Below are 16160 nucleotides of genomic sequence, written 5' to 3'. Positions count from 1 at the left end.
TTTTAAACTCTAAAAATAATCAAAATCTTAAAAATAGACGGTCTGGATAATGTGTTGCAAGATGCACATTATTTTATTTTATTTTTTTTATTTTTTTCATATTCTGGAATGATCAATTAAAGGGTTTTTTTAACACTAAAATAACCTGATCTGAGGGATTTTTTGGTGCATTTTTAATCCTACATTTGAAGGTTGCAAGCTTATATAAACTATTTCCTTTAAATAATTTGATATCGCCAAAAGATTTCCACAGAGAGAGAGAGAGGGGAGATGGGTGGGCACCCATGTTGCACTTCTTCCTCTCAGCTCGTCCCTGTCATGTCACTGAGAAACCCGGCAAAATCTTGCAGTTTCAACAATGCTTTTCCCACAATAATCACACATACTCATCCCAGTGAATCAAGAACAAGGACACTATGTAATCGTAGCAGTAGCAGAAGAAGAAGAAGAATGGTGGGAGACACGGAGTTAATCTCAAGTCCCTCAAACCCATTTGTGAAGCACTGCGTCAAGCTTCGCCTCAGCGCTCCCTATCGCCATTCCACTCGCTCTGCCCTCCTCATTGGCACCACCCCATTAAGGCTCTCTCTCTTGATAGACACAGTCAATAACTATTCTTTCTCTGTCATGAATATCATTCACCATTTGTTTGCCTACCATTTACTAGTTGTACTACCTGTGTTTCACATTGTTGATTTGTATCCAGTAAACAAAACCACTAATGGCTTCTCAAAAATAAAATAAAATAAAAATAAATTGAATAAAACAAGACAAGAAAAATGAACATTTAGAGGCGTTAATACAGAATGACAAACATTTATTCCAGGTAAATTGAAGAATTCGACTGAAATTGTTTTTCTGTTTTTTTCCTAATGATGATGGTGGTGTTGATGATTAAATCCTCGTACTTTATAAGACTTGAGAATATTTCTGTTCTCTTATTCTCGGAATGGTTCAGGTGGAAACAAGAAAAGTACTTGCTAGGTTCTTATGAGACAGACCTGACCTTTTTTTGTTTGTTTAAAAATTGATCTCCCTCATTTGGAATTGAATGCTCGCTTGCAAAATAATATTTCTTTTTTCTTTTATGGTCTTATTGCTAGATTGTATGATTTAATTCCATTCCCTACAAACTGGACTTTTTTTTTTGCCCCTGATTTTAAAGTTCACTTGTTTAAACATTTTTCTGATGCTATAATCTTCAAAGTTCGAAGCATTCCTCAGAATTGCATTCAGACCATATGCAGTTTTGGGGTCTCATCATAGTCTCCTCTTCTAGACTATGGTTAGCAGGCAACTCTTTCGAATACCATGAGGCTTTTATTAATTCGAGCCTTCCAGTTTATGGTGGAACTTGAGATTGAACCATTTGCAGGAAATACATGTGCATCAAGCTCTCCATATCTGTACCACAAAGTCATTATTTGTGCTTCGAAGTTAAGGATTTTAATAGCGCACATTAAAAATTACATTATTCCATAAAAATTCTAAGTTAAGGATTTTTATAGCGACCATTAAAAATTCTTTCATAGTTAACTGACTGGTTTTCTATGATATATTGGAATTTGTCAAAAGAAAAAATGCTTTTTGATTTTTGGGGTGGGTTGGTAAGTAAAGGAAATTAATCAATGATACTCTTGATGTTCACCCCCTGCTTTGCACGATCTTGAAATTTGGGTATCGATAAAATTCTATAACCTGAAACCTTTCAGCTCTTTGTCACCAATTGATGTTTCGTATTTTGTTGCAACTGTTTAGAAACCCAATTTCTTTATGCATTTCAAACATACAAAGAGCAACAAACTAGAAATTATGTGCTAGTATAGCTAAACAAGCCACAGACTGTTTCTCAAAAAAAACAAGAAGCCTGGCTGAGGGAATCTTGGTTGGGAACTACACTACGTTTTATGGAATTTATGGTTTGGTTTTCAAGCTGGGGGAGTCAACCACCTGATTTGCATGGATGATTTACAGAAGGTCCATGTGTAAATATTTTCTTTTTGTATCTTCATTGTGAACTCATAAATGTTTGCTGATTCATATGCATGTTATACATGTATGTTCACATGCATATATAGTTCGTGTGCTCGCAGTTGATGTAAAATGTGTTTCTATAAATGTTGGCTTGTGATAAATTCCTGTTTGTGTAAATGACAAGTAGCCTATGCTCAGATGGTAGATGGAATATTGACCTTCCAACGAAGTCTATGCCTGATTAAATCTGTTGTAGTTTGGAAACGTTTGTGCTTTGCTTGATGACATCTCCACATTCTCTGAATAAATTCAAAAGGTCTCTCAATAAATGTCAAAAAGAATTGATCAAATTTGTTGATTAGTTTGTGAATATTCGTGAAACTAATATCAGCTAAATGTAGCATATTATTATTTTTGCTTAATTGACTACTGTATTCAGCCTCTTGTCATGTTCTAAATGTTTTTGGATATAATAAAAAAGTCTTGGCCTTTAAGAGATCTAGTTGGCTATCGGTTGCACGTTTTTTTTCAACCGATATTTTTCAAGGCTGAGATGTGATCAATTCAACAATTATCTAGATTTCCCATTGGTTCATCAATTGATAGCAAATTCAGTGTGTGTGTGTGTGTGTGGATGGTATTGCATTTGCTAATCATTAGACAGCCAACTTATTCAATATCTCTAGTAAAGATCCAAATTCTTATAAAAGAATGTTGATTATTTAACAATCAGACAGCAAATCGGTTAAGCAATCATATGACTACCAGGTAGCAACTGTAGTTAACACTCAACGGTGAATCTGTGGCTACATCATGTTTCAATATGGAATTAGTAATGGGGCATTTAAAATCTATGTTACAATTAAATCGCTGTTAAGAGAAGAGCCGACATTCCACAATGCCAAAGTGCTAAAGGTAATCAATCCAGTTTTACAAGACCAATCTTCTTAAATGACTCAAAACCTCTGTAATCAATCCAGTTTTACAATATGAATTTTCTAAAGTCACAACTCTCCTATTGTCCACCTGAACTTGGCAATATCATATTCTAAAGATCTAATGCCAATATTTCCATTATCCAAGCTGAAAACCAACTCTTCACAACCTCCTATGATACCAGGGCCATTAAAAGCGACTTCGAAAGCTTTCCAACAAGCAAAAAACACATTGACTACAGGAAACAGAAGCAAGCAAAACAAAAAAGGTATAGGAAATAGAGATGGGAATATCAATATCATATTCTAAAGATCCAATGCCAATATTTCCATTATCCAAGCTCAAAACCAACTCTTCACAACCTCCCCATGATACCAGGGCCATTAAAAGCCACTTCAAAAGCTTTCCAACAAGCAAAAAACACATTGACTACAGGAAACAGAAGCAAGAAAAACAAAAAAGGTAAAGGAAATAGAGATGAGAAGCCAATTATCAATATCATATTCTAAAGATCCAATGCCAATATTTCCATTATCCAAACTCAAAACCAACTCTTCACAACCTCCCCATGATACCAGGGCCATTAAAAGCCACTTCCAAAGCTTTCCAACAAGCAAAAACCACATCAACTACAGAAAAAGAAGCAAGCAAAGCAAAAAAAAAGAAAAGGAAATAGAGATGAGAAGCTAAGTACCAACTTTCCTTTAACCCAAGCTCAGTCTCACTCTAAAATCCCAAACTCACACAAAACCAAGAACATTTACAAAAAAACCAAGAGCCCATGAAAATTGGGGAGAGAAAAACCAGGGCCAACATCAGTGATCACTCAGTTTTACGATCAAATAATGCATTCTTATTAAAAAAATGATAGCAAGTGAACTGTAAGTGCGAAGTAATCAAGCTATTAGGGTTGTTGTACCATGAAATAATGGGTTAGGCTTCTCTTTGTATCTTCATTGTGAACTCATAAATGTTTTCTTATCCATACGTATGTTCTTTCAAATGCGTGTAGAGTTCATATGCTCGCAATTGATCTAAAATGTGTTGCTTATATGCTTGCTTGTGATAAATTCCTGTGTGTGATATGTATGGCGGTATGTACCCAAGTTGCAGGTTCACATGTTTCCAATGGTTTGAGAAAATCTTTCTCATTGATGCCTGTTTCTCCTGTTTTGCTTCTTTGCTATGGGAATGTTTACTACTATGACAATGGACCGTGGAAAACCATTGCCCAATCGGGTCATCAGGTTGATGGAGAGAGAGAGTTTGTCCACCAAATGGATCATGTCTTCATTTGAAGGGTCCAACTCTGGGTCACCATCAACCAATTTCACAGGACAGTGACAGGTGATGGAAATTTTTTTTTCCGCAGTCTGTTGGATAATAGTGCACCTTCCAATGTGCCTTAAGGTTGACTGGATTTAGTATCTCCATTTGTTCTCAACCATTTCACTGGAAAGTGATGAGTGATGGACTATATTTTCCATAGTCTGTTGGATATAGTGTACATTCCATTTGCCATAATATCGACTAGATTTACTTACCCTCATTTGTGATTTCTCTCAGTCATATATGGTCGCCCATATCCATCATTATTTTTGATGGAATAATGCTTGGATAGATAAGAAACATATTTATAAACATGCAGGGAGTTATCTACCTTTCAAGAAACAAAGGATGCCGGTGCAATTATTGATTGTCTACTTATATTAGATGGTGTGGAGATTCCCAAAGAATTGGATGATCCATTTATCCGTGTTGTGCGTGTTAGCCCTCTTGTAATGAAAAAATTAGCTGGGTTGCAATCGATGGACTCTATTGAAGCGATTGGTGTCATGAGAATCCCTTATAGCTTTTGTGACATGGAAAACTTAGACAGGGAAACAGATGTTTGGAGTTGGTCTACCGTTCCACATAGGATATTAGTCCTTGATGGGATCCAGGTTTATTTTCTCAATATTCCTATCTAAATTTCAAATTATTTTGAAGTCCTTAGTATCATATTTTTAGGTTCATGCTTCTTTCTTTTAATAGGCTGTTTATAAGAATAGAATGACAATATCTGAAGTGGAAAAAAGAATTCAATTGATCCAATATTTTTTGCATTGACCAAAGCCACCTAAAATGGAATTTCCCTTGGGAAAGGTTGCCACATTGGTTCTGGCACACTTAGCCCCAAGACCGACATGAAAATGGATAAGGCATTATTAAAAAATGGTGGCTATTAATACACATCAACAAAATTGGTTATTTTTGAAATAGTGACTCTTAATCTCATGTTGCCTTCAAAATAGTGCCACACACATCTGGGCTGTGAGCAATATGATCCTAAGTAGTTGAATCTTAAGCACTGAATTTGCTCAGAATAGTGTCGTATGCTAGTTAGTTATATGCTGACTCAAATTTCTCCATGGACACAAAGAAAGAGAAAACAAAAGTGGGCTTTATGACTAGAGGAAGGAGTAGCAAGTTTTATTTGCATGGATTTTAGTTCCATAATTTATATGGACAATGTCAATGATAATGTATTTTTTATTAAGTTGGATGTTATATACCTTTCTTGTGATTCATGGCATCAATATGATCATGCAATGTAGGATTCATCTTCATTTGTCCCCTTGCAATTAAGTTTTAACCTCAACACATTCTCTTAGGAATGACTTTTAATCTAGAGTTCTTTTTCAAACCTTGATCTGACTTTGGGATTTCGGACAAACTTTGGTGAAAACTTATTACAGAATATTTATTTTAAATTATAAAAAGTGAAAGCTACCCATATTTCAAATTCAAAGTTATTTTGTAGCAGACTCCCGTCCAAAGTCTTTATTATGTGAACTTCCATATATATGTATATATGTATGTATGTATGTATGGATGGATGGGTGGATGCATGTATGTGTGTATGTATATTACAAACACTCATGGGCGAATTCTACAATATTTAGCTTATGGCTCGTCACTATCCAAAGTCCATCATGGTTACGGTTGTCTAATAGTGTTTGAATTTTTAGTAGTTTTTCTACAAATCCTATTCATCTGAAATTTAGAACACGAGTACATCTAACCAACCCGTACCTAAATAAACTATTAAACAACAAATTTCAAAAAATAAAATGATTAAAATACCCCTGAAATATTCATAGGCTAATTTGGTTATTTTTATTATTTGAATTATTTTTTTATATTTTATTTATGTGCGCATCACTAAGACGCACATACCCACAAAACTTAATGTTAATTCTGATTTGTAGAAAATTTATTAAAATTCAAACACTATCAGGCAATCGTGACCGTCAGATGGACTTTGGATGATGATGGGCCATGAGCAAAATACTGTAAAAATTCGCTCATGAGTATTTTTTAAGTGTTTTAATATATATATATATATATATATATATATATATATATATATAAAACTTAGCTTTTGAATGGATGTTAAATTGTTGGAGACTTCGGTTGCAGGACCCTGGTAACCTTGGAACTTTACTAAGAACGGCTACAGCGTTCAGATGGGTATGTTTTTTGAGCCCACCTCTCAAGAGTGTAGCATTGCTTCTTAATGGATTTTGTCACTTTAAATCTCATTTTATCTTTCTTCCATAGTAAAACTATCTTAATGGAGTTCCTCAACTGAAGTTTCATTTTGCTCATTTCTGCAATAGAGAGTCATCGACGTGTCCCCTTATACATCTTTGAAAATACTTTTGAATGGTTATCTTGACACCAGTATACATTTATCAGTTGAAATTTGACCCCTCTCTCTCTCTCTCTCTCTCTCTCTCTCTTCTCTCTCTCTCTCACACACACAAACACACACATGTGCATGCGCACATTGCGGCTATATTAACAGAAGTATTGCTCACAGCATGGAGTATTTCTACTTCCTGGATGCTGTGATCCTTTCAACTATAAAGCTGTACGCGCATCTCGAGGTTCATGCTTTCGCCTACCCATTGTTTCTGGTCGATGGGTCCATTTGGATGCATTTCGAAGAAAATTTGGAATGAAAATGGTCGCTGGCCATCCTGGGAATTCTGACAGGGAAATGTCAAGTTTTCTCTCTCGTGAGCTATCATCTTCTTTGGCAGAAACTCCTATTGGTTTGGTGTTGGGGAGTGAAGGTGCTGGTTTGTCTAAGCAGTCCAAAGAGGAATGTGAGCTCATAAGCATCCCAATGTCAGGCAATTTTGAGTCCCTCAATGTCTCTGTAGCCGGAGGGATTTTCTTGTTTTTGCTACAGCCTCAGAGTTAGCTCATTGAATCTCTCTCACAAAGATGGCTGGCCCGGTATTTTTGTACAGAGCAGAAGCTTTGTTTGTACATGGACTCTGTACTTTTAATCAATAGTAATACAAACAATGTCATTAAAAAACAAGAAATTTTAAAAAAAATACCTTAATTTTTGGATTATTAGATATAAACTGCAAACTTTTCAAAACCTTGTCCATATTTTTTTTCTTATTTTTTGCGTTTTTTTTTACCAAAATAAATTCATGGTAGTCTTAAGACCGTGAAGGCATCATGGCACTTAAACAGTTGTGATGGTCGTTAAGAGGCATCACGGCACGTAAAGAGTCACTACTGTGATGGTCATGGACAGTTTAGTGTTTTAAGGTATTACGGCATTTAAACAACTGTGATGGTCATTAAGAGGCATCACGGCACTTAAATAGTCATGATGGTCTTTACGGATTCTTATGCCTTGGGATAGTTAAATTAGAATTGTGATAGTCCAATAAACCATCACAATTCGTTAAGTGTTGTAATGCTTCAAAATTATATTTGATTTACAATCCGCCATGACCATCACGGTCACGATCATGGTTTTCGATAGACCGTGATGCCTTGACAGTTCTAAGACTATCGTGAAGGTTATTTTTGTCTACTCAACCAAAAAAAAGGTATGGTTATTTTTTCTCCTTGTATAATGTAGTTGTGACCTCTTTGTACCTAACGTAAATCGTCTTTTTGTATATTTTTCTTTTCGATACCCTTTAGTGAATGGCAAATTCATTAAATCAACTGAAGCGATCAACTTTATAACATTTCAACCGTCTAACAAATTCCCAAATATGTGACCTTTCGTAGCATGTCATTTGAAATTTCAAAAGAATGGTGGACTATTTGAAATTAGATTAAAAGAACCAATGAGATGGCTAATAATTCAAAAAATATTGGGTCTCATAGGAAAGAGTTTTCTAAGAGAAAATCTATCATAGTTTCGTTTGCATTTTTGGGAGGTTATTTTTTTGGATGGTCCATAAAGCGATTATTTATCTTTTGTACGTGGAGGTCACAATCATTATTGTCCCTTTAACTTCAAAATGTGTAGTTATAAGAGTGTCATTGCATAGACACAAAGTTCCAAGAAAGAAATTCTTGGACTTTATGACTCACTTCAAGCCATTCAATGGGAATGATTGTGGCCTACATGTATAAAAGATAAATGGTCTCTTTGTAAACAATCACTATTTTTTTTTTATTGAGAAATTAAACAAACCACACCCAAAACATCAACTATATTATCTCATGATTATGTCTCACTTGATATGATTTTTTAAATTAATTTAAATTAAATGAGATGTTAAATAGACTTTTGAGTAGTTTTTCCTAAATTTTCTTTTTCACCAAAATAAAATTGTGCTTTTTGTATATCAACAAGGGCTATCGTGTTATAGTTTGGTCATGGAAACACTATGTTCATAGGCTTATCACCATCCGACTACTGGCTTTTGGCAATTGTTTAAAACAGTGGTTTAAAAAATGGATCGGTGCCCTAGATTAGGCACTCCAAAAATCCATTGGGATCGGTGAATTGGTGATCCAGATCGAGAATCGACCGAATCAGTCGGATTAAGATTTAAAAAAAAAAATCCAAAAAAATTATTAAATTTCATTATAGATGTTGTTTTTTAGGAATCCAGTAAAAAATGGGGGTATTGCATTATAACTTTCAGTTTTTTCATCAATTTGAGAATATTGAGATGTTATTTCCTTATATGAACTTATGTTAACTATTAAATTTGCATCATACAAAAGAAAAATCATAGACAAAGTATATAATTCTATATGGACTACAATAAAGAGTGAATTAAATCGATGAAACAATGGCCACTAAAATATCGAATTGGCAGAAAACTCTAATCCGTTAAAAAAACCCCAAATTATTACAACCTAATTAACTATAATATTATATACTGCAATTGAAATTGTTAGTTTATATTTTATAATTATTTTATTATACAAATAATAACAAATCCAAAAAAATAAGAAGATGTTGTGCTACATTTTTTTGATTGTTGTATTACGTTTCATTTTTTTTTTATAACAAACATAAGAAAATGATGCTACCAAGGTACCTTTTAATTTTTTATACTTTTTATTTTATTTTTTGACAAGAAATATTTGTTATATTACCTTTTAATACTTGTTAAATTGCCTTTTGTTTTTTTGACAAGAAAATAAAAAAATATTGTATTACATTGTTTTTTTGAGAAACCTTTTCTTTCTTTTACACATTTTTTTTTTGAAAAACCTTTTATTTTTTATTTTACTTTATTGTCTTTTTCTTAGAGGACAAAAATGATTTTTTTTTTTTGAAAAACCTTTTATTTTTTATTTTTTTCCTTTTACTTTATTTTCTTCCTTGCAGAGGACAAGAAAAGGAGTTGGATGGCCAAGGGGCTCAATGATGAGACGTCGAAGAAAATTTTGAGAGTCATAACCAACTACAACATGTAATAATAATGTGCTTTTAATTGCCATATAAACATTATAATCATTTTGCACGCATGTGGAAATTATCCCACATCGAAGATTTAATCTAAGTCTGCATTGTACAAATGCATTCGGCAGGCCATTAACAATCGTTGGTTGCTTAGCAGGATTGAGACCCATGTGCGCCTGAAGTGTGGCAACAAATATGCCTTTGAATTTTAAAAAAAATTTAGACAATACCCTAACCTTTGAAGTTTTAAAAAATTTCAAACTTTACCCCTAGTTATCGCTACGAACTGCCCGGTTCAAGCTTTACTTTACCCCTAAGTGACTCGGGTTGCTTTACTTTACCCCTAAGTAGGGGTATCGCTACGAACTGCCCGGTTCAGGCTTTACTTTGCCCCTAAGTGACTCGGGTTGCTTTACTTTACCCCTAAGTGAGGGACTCGGGTTTAGACAGTACCCCTAATCTTTGAAATCGCCTTTGAAATTCAGACTTTACTTTATCCATTCAGACTTTACGTTACCCCCGATTTAGATTTTACTTTACCCGGTTCAGGCTTTACTTTACCCCTAAGTGACTCGGGTTGCTTTACTTTACCCCTAAGTGACTCGGGTTCATACATTACCCCTAACCTTTAAAATCGCGTTTGAAATTTAGACTTTACTTTACCCATTCAGACTTTACTTTACCCCCGCTTTAGACTTTACTTTACCCCTAAGTGACTCGTGTTCAGACATTATCCCTAACCTTTGAAATCGCCTTTTAAATTCAGACTTTACTTTACCCCTAAGTGACTAGGGTTCAAACATTACCCCTAACCTTTGAAATCGCCTTTGAAATTCTGACTTTACTTTTCCCCTCGGGTTCAGACCTTACCCCTAACCTTTGGAATCGCCCGTGTCATTGTAGTGACTCTTATCGCTACGAACCGCCCGGTTCCGTTCTCTCTAGACACGGGCGATTTTGCATATTGTGATGGAATCGGCACCCCCCCAGGCAAGTCCGGTTCGACTCGGTAACTTTTCAAATACTGATTTGAATACATTTTTTACCGGTTCGACTTGGTGACTTTTCAAACACTGATTTGAATACATTTATTAAAACTCATATCTGCCAAGCGAACTAGTCACCTGAGTAGCCAGTTTTAATATGTGAATTGCCATTCTGAATTGATGATTCGACCAATTCACCTAGGTCCCTACGGGAACCGAACATGTCAACCCGAACTGGACCGATTCATCCAGGATCGATTCTTGATCCGACTCAATAATTCGTTTTTTTTTTTTTTGGGTGAGTTAGTGGGGGAGAAGGCCCTACCCTTGGTTCTAGAGGAGAATCGCCGATTTTGAACCGAGGAGAATTGTCCCTGGTGTAATACCAAAAATTGCTTGGTGTAAGATCCGACTCAATAATTCTTTTTTTTTTTTAGGTGAGTTAGTGGGGGAGAGGGCCCTACCCTTGATTCTAGAGGAGAATCGCCGATTTTGAACCGAGGAGAATTGTCCTCGGTGTAATACCAGAAATCGCCCGAGGCGTGATACCAGAAATCGCTCGAGGAGAATTGTCCCCGGTGTAATACCAGAAATCGCTCGGTGTAATATCGAAAATCACCCGGTTCTAGAGGAGAATCGCCGATTTTGAACCGCAAATCTTTCATATGACATCATCAATCACGATTCTAAGTGGACTATGACATCACAAGGTCATAATATGACATCATAAATCACGATTCTAAGTGGACTATGACATCACAAGGTCATAAATCGTAATAAATCATGATTCTAAGTGGACTATGACATCACAAGGTCATAAATCGCAATTCTAAGAGGACTATGACATCATAGGTCGGTGAGTCACTGGATGAGGATATTTTGGTAATTTAGTCACGATTCTAAGCGGACTATGACATCTCGTCGGGTGTACTTTAGCCCCTTTTCTTGATCATGTTGACGGTAGGGGTATTGAAAAGGTATTTATAGCTATCAAAGTTTGTCTAATTCTTCGATGTGGGATTTGAGCCGAGTGATATAACGTTGAAATGTTATTCATTATAAATATTATTATACAAAGTTATTCAACAACCTACAATGGGGTGCCGTGGTTATCATTTATTGTTTTTTTTAGAATATCCCAAGGTCGAACCTTTGGGGTGTTCTCTTGCATTTTTATTTTTTGTCTTCCAAAAAATTATTGTCTTAAAAAAAAAACAAAAAGAAAAAAATAATATCATCAAAAAAATAAAATGAAAAAAATATGGTTTACTTAAAAAGGTAATACAACATCCTCTTTTTTTTCTTGTAAAAAAAAAGTAATAAAACAAGTATTTCTTGACAAAAAAATAAAATAAAAGGTACTTTGGCAGCATCATTTTCTTATTTTCTTGTAAAAAAATAAAAAGTAATACAACAAGCACAAAAAAGGGGAAATACAACATCTTCCTTTTTTTTCTTGTAAAACAAAGCAAGGTAATACAATAAGTATTTCTTGTCAAAAAAATAAAAGGCATTTCTTAATACAACAAGTATATTTTAATACAACCTAGGAATAACTGATCTAATTATATTTTTTATTTTTATAACATTGTAATCTTTAACATAAATTTAGGAATATTAATTTTAAAATAGGGTTCATACAATGAGACCATTTGGAATCTCTCTTTGTCTCTACTAACAATCTCTTCCACTAAATTTATTCTAGAAATCTAAAAAATTAAATTTTTGAAAAATAAAAGTGTTATTTTGAAAATTGATATGCATTCTAAATATTTCTACATTGATAACCAAATATTTTATTTTTTATTAATTTATTTACATTATAAATCATGTAATGTACTATTTTTCTTACAGTTGTCAATAATATATTTTAAATTAGATGATATTATAAGATATTTTGAATTTGTTATTATTTATTTAATAAAATAATTATTAAATGTAAACCAACAATTTCAATTTCAGCATATAATATTGTAGTTAGATAGGTTGTAATAATTTTGGATTAGAATTAGTTAGGTTGTAATAATTTTGGGTTTTTTTTTAGCGGATTAGGGTTTTCCACCAATTCGACAATTTAGTGGTCATTTCTTCATTGATTTAATCCATAGTCTATATATGATTATATACTTTATTCATGATAGTTTTTTTATTTTTTATTTTTTTTTATGTTTTATGTGATGCAAATTTAATGGTTAACATAACTTCATACAGGGAAAAAACATCTCAATATTCACAAATTGATAAAAAAATAAAAGTTAATAATGTAATACCCCTATTTCTTATTGGATTATTAAAAAAAAATATTTATAATGAATTTTAATAATTATTTTGGATTTTCTTTAAGGCTTTATCAGACCAATTCCCGATCCAGATCACCGATTCACCGATCCGGATGGGTTTTTGGGGTGCGCGATCCGGGGCACCAATCCGTTTTTTAAACCACTGATTGCATTCTACCCTCTTTTGTGTTTTTTTATTCTTTTGATATTTCTTTGAGTTTGTTGTCACGACCCCGCCCCAGATCCCTTTTTCTGCACGTGACGGAGGGTGACCGAGTGTGGGTTCATGATCCCATGGTAGCGTATGTCACTCACGTAAGATTGGAATCAACGCCTTTATCTTGGTAATCAAAGCAGACCATGAAAAATAACTAACATCAATAATTCTATGGGGGAAACCCATGCATCATTAAAACTGTACTACATAAAGTTTCTGCCAAAATATTACACTTGAGTTTGGGGCATCAGGGCCCAATATTACATTTTTCCAAGGTAAACAAAATTTAGGGCTAAACTGCCCAATTACATACAAGAATCTGGGTTTATTCTCAAAGGAATATGTCTTCGACTCCCAGCAGCAGACATGTGCCCCTGGCCCTTGACCTTCAATCTGCATGGAAAGGAAATAGAGTGAGATGAGCTATAAAGCCCAATAATTAGTTTTAGGTACTAAGCGTCATTATTGAATATATCCATGCGACATGAATAGTTCTTTTAATTATAAGAAATCACAGTGCAAACGTCATAAAATCAAAAATCATATCAATGCAATCTATTATGGACGTCGTATCAACACATCATGGTTATCATTCAATCGTTACAATCATCATAATTTACATACATTATTCAGGCATCTTCCACTCACTCCTTAGTTCACCAACTCTCGAAGTAGAAGCCCTATTCATCAAGCCAAGCCAATCCCATTGTTTAGAACCTCTACCATTTCTCAGGAGGGAGGGTAATGACAAATGCGTAAATCCACTTCGTAAAGCCCTCATACTCACATACACGGTCCCCAACGTATATTGGTTTTTCGATACGCACTTACCTTGCGAGGCATCACTTACTAGTCTTATCATATAAATTTCAGGGGGTGCGACCCTCCCATTCCATTTTCACCTAACCCCATCTTATTATTTATAACCCCATCTTATTATTCAGCGAGTTAGGGAACATTGCCGGCATCACTTTTCTTAGTATAACAATATCCACTACCGATGGGTGTCCCATTGCGTAGCGTGCAGTATCAGTATAACAGCATCCACCACCGATAGATGCCCCATTGCATAGTGGCCAGTATCACAGTACCATAACAGAACAATACCTATTACCAATGGGTGTCCCATTGCATAATGGTTATTATTAGGGCATCATTTCATGCTCAAGTATTTAATTCATTTATGCTAAATCAGTGCCTTATGATAGATAATTCAAATTCTCATCATGTAAAGTTTGAGTCTTACTTAGAACAGTCCAACAATTACATAACATTATGACACCTAGCATGAAACACTCATAATATGAGAGCTATCACTTTGCATTTACGCTTATCAATTGGCATTAATATTACGACGCGTGTTATATAACATTCGTCATGGAGCTATCACAGTAGCATATGCACTTATCGACAATCACTTATTGCAAGGTCACATAACATTGTTCACATAACACCATGGCACTTAACATGCAACATTCATTGTATGAAAACTATCACATGACTGAACTTCTTGGTGATGAGTAACAGTGATGTACTTCTCTTCTCAGAAGCGTAACTCCCAATTTAAGGAGAATTTCGAAATGATTTAAACATGCAACTATAAGCTTACACATAGATATTTGAAACGACGGTGGTTTGAAGGTGTTTGGGCATCGTTTGACAAATCAAAACCTCGGCACAAAGTGCATGACAATTGCTGAAATTTCCTGCAATTGTGAGCAATGATACACCGTCACATTTCGGAGCATAACTCTCAATCTACAGGGAATTTTGAAATGAATTCGACATGTAACTTTATGTTCATTCATGGATCTTTCGAATGATGGTATTTTGAAGGTGTTTGGACAATATTTGGTAGGTCAAAAACTCGACGCAAAATAGGTGATTGTTGTTGGAAATTTCAGCAACTGTGGAGAGTGACATACCCTCACTTTTTGGGGCATATCTGTTAACCCATACAAAATTTTAACTCATGATAGAAAAATTGTAATAGACAAGTATATCTTTCATTCAAAACTGATTTGAGTCCATTTGGACACTATCTAGCCACTGGAAAGTTCTATACAAAAGAGTTCATAGTTCCTGGAAATTCCCTTCTCAAGTTTTGACATGCTTCAAAGAACACTTAATGTCTCACAAACCAATATAAACTTTGATGGAAATCCTTGTTTATACTAAACTATCCTTACAAGTGAGCAACTCCACAAATTTCCATAGCTATCAAGATCATTTACATTACTCAATCATGCATGACACTTAGAAGCAAAACCTGGAATTTCAAGCTCATGTTAACTTAATCACAACCACATCTTTCCCTTTATCATTTTACCTACTTCCATTACTTAAAATTGATTACTACAATACTAAATGATGCATAGATACTAAACCCACTTACCTGATACTCACGATGCCTTCAAACCTCCCACTCGTAGGCCACCTCAAGATCCAAGCAATGGCTTTCCCAAAGGGCAGCAGTTAATTCTCATTGTGGTTTTAAAGAGAGAGAGTAAGAGAGCAAGTGAGGGAAACAACATTGAAAGGGGAGGGGAGAGGGCTTAATTACCCAGGGTAGGTGAGGGTCACTGTAGCTGACATGTACGGCACTGATAAGTGCGGCGCTGACACTTACGACACTTACAAGTGCTATGCTACCAGCGGTCACATCTTCCCTTTTCACTCACGGCGCTACACACGCACGGTGCTGCCTTCTCTTCTCGCGCGACGTTACCTCTTTCTGTCTTCACATGCAGCGTTAGTCCTTTACACGTGCGACGTTACTTCGTTTTACGCGCGGCGTTAGTCCTTTACACGCGCGGTGTTACTCCATTTCACACGTGGCATTACTCCATTTTACGCGCGACATTAGTCCTTTATATGCGCGGCGTTGCTCTTCCTCCTCTCTCTTTACTCACACATCGCTAGGCCTCTTCTACACAGATGACGCTAGGCCTCTTCTACTACACTATTGCCGTGAATGTCTCGTGACTGGGAAAATATGTCGTCCGTACATCACCCTCCCTAAAAAAAAATTTTGTCCTCAA

General features: G+C 35.0%; 1 protein-coding gene across 3 annotated transcripts; it reads left to right on the top strand.

The window, feature by feature from the left end:
* Positions 1-181: 181 nt before the first annotated feature.
* LOC105421292 (tRNA/rRNA methyltransferase (SpoU) family protein) lies at positions 182-7301 on the top strand. Of its 3 annotated transcripts, none has more exons than XM_088855845.1 (4): positions 182-581; positions 4559-4853; positions 6373-6423; positions 6776-7301. In XM_088855845.1, exons 1-4 carry the CDS (start codon positions 271-273, stop codon positions 7160-7162), a joined length of 1044 nt encoding a protein of 347 aa, XP_088711971.1. In that variant the 5' UTR covers positions 182-270; the 3' UTR covers positions 7163-7301. The 3 variants fall into 3 exon arrangements, with proteins under 3 accessions (XP_088711971.1, XP_088711972.1, XP_088711973.1); XM_088855846.1 differs by having other exon boundaries at positions 233-1977; XM_088855847.1 differs by lacking the exon at positions 182-581 and adding an exon at positions 3711-4257.
* Positions 7302-16160: the final 8859 nt, after the last annotated feature.

The sequence above is a fragment of the Amborella trichopoda genome, chromosome 13 (assembly GCF_054954075.1).
Source record: "Amborella trichopoda isolate Santa Cruz 75 chromosome 13, AtrichopodaSantaCruz75HAP2 v2.0, whole genome shotgun sequence".
Lineage (NCBI taxonomy): Eukaryota > Viridiplantae > Streptophyta > Magnoliopsida > Amborellales > Amborellaceae > Amborella > Amborella trichopoda.
This window is presented reverse-complemented; position numbering and strand designations above follow the sequence as displayed.

Coding starts and splice junctions, on each gene's coding strand:
- LOC105421292 (XM_088855845.1), top strand. CDS start 271: ATGGGTGGGCACCCATGTTGCACTTCTTCCTCTCAGCTCGTCCCTGTC. Junction 582..4,558: donor ATTGGCACCACCCCATTAAG/GCTCTCTCTCTT, acceptor ATAAACATGCAG/GGAGTTATCTACCTTTCAAG. Junction 4,854..6,372: donor TAGTCCTTGATGGGATCCAG/GTTTATTTTCTC, acceptor CTTCGGTTGCAG/GACCCTGGTAACCTTGGAAC.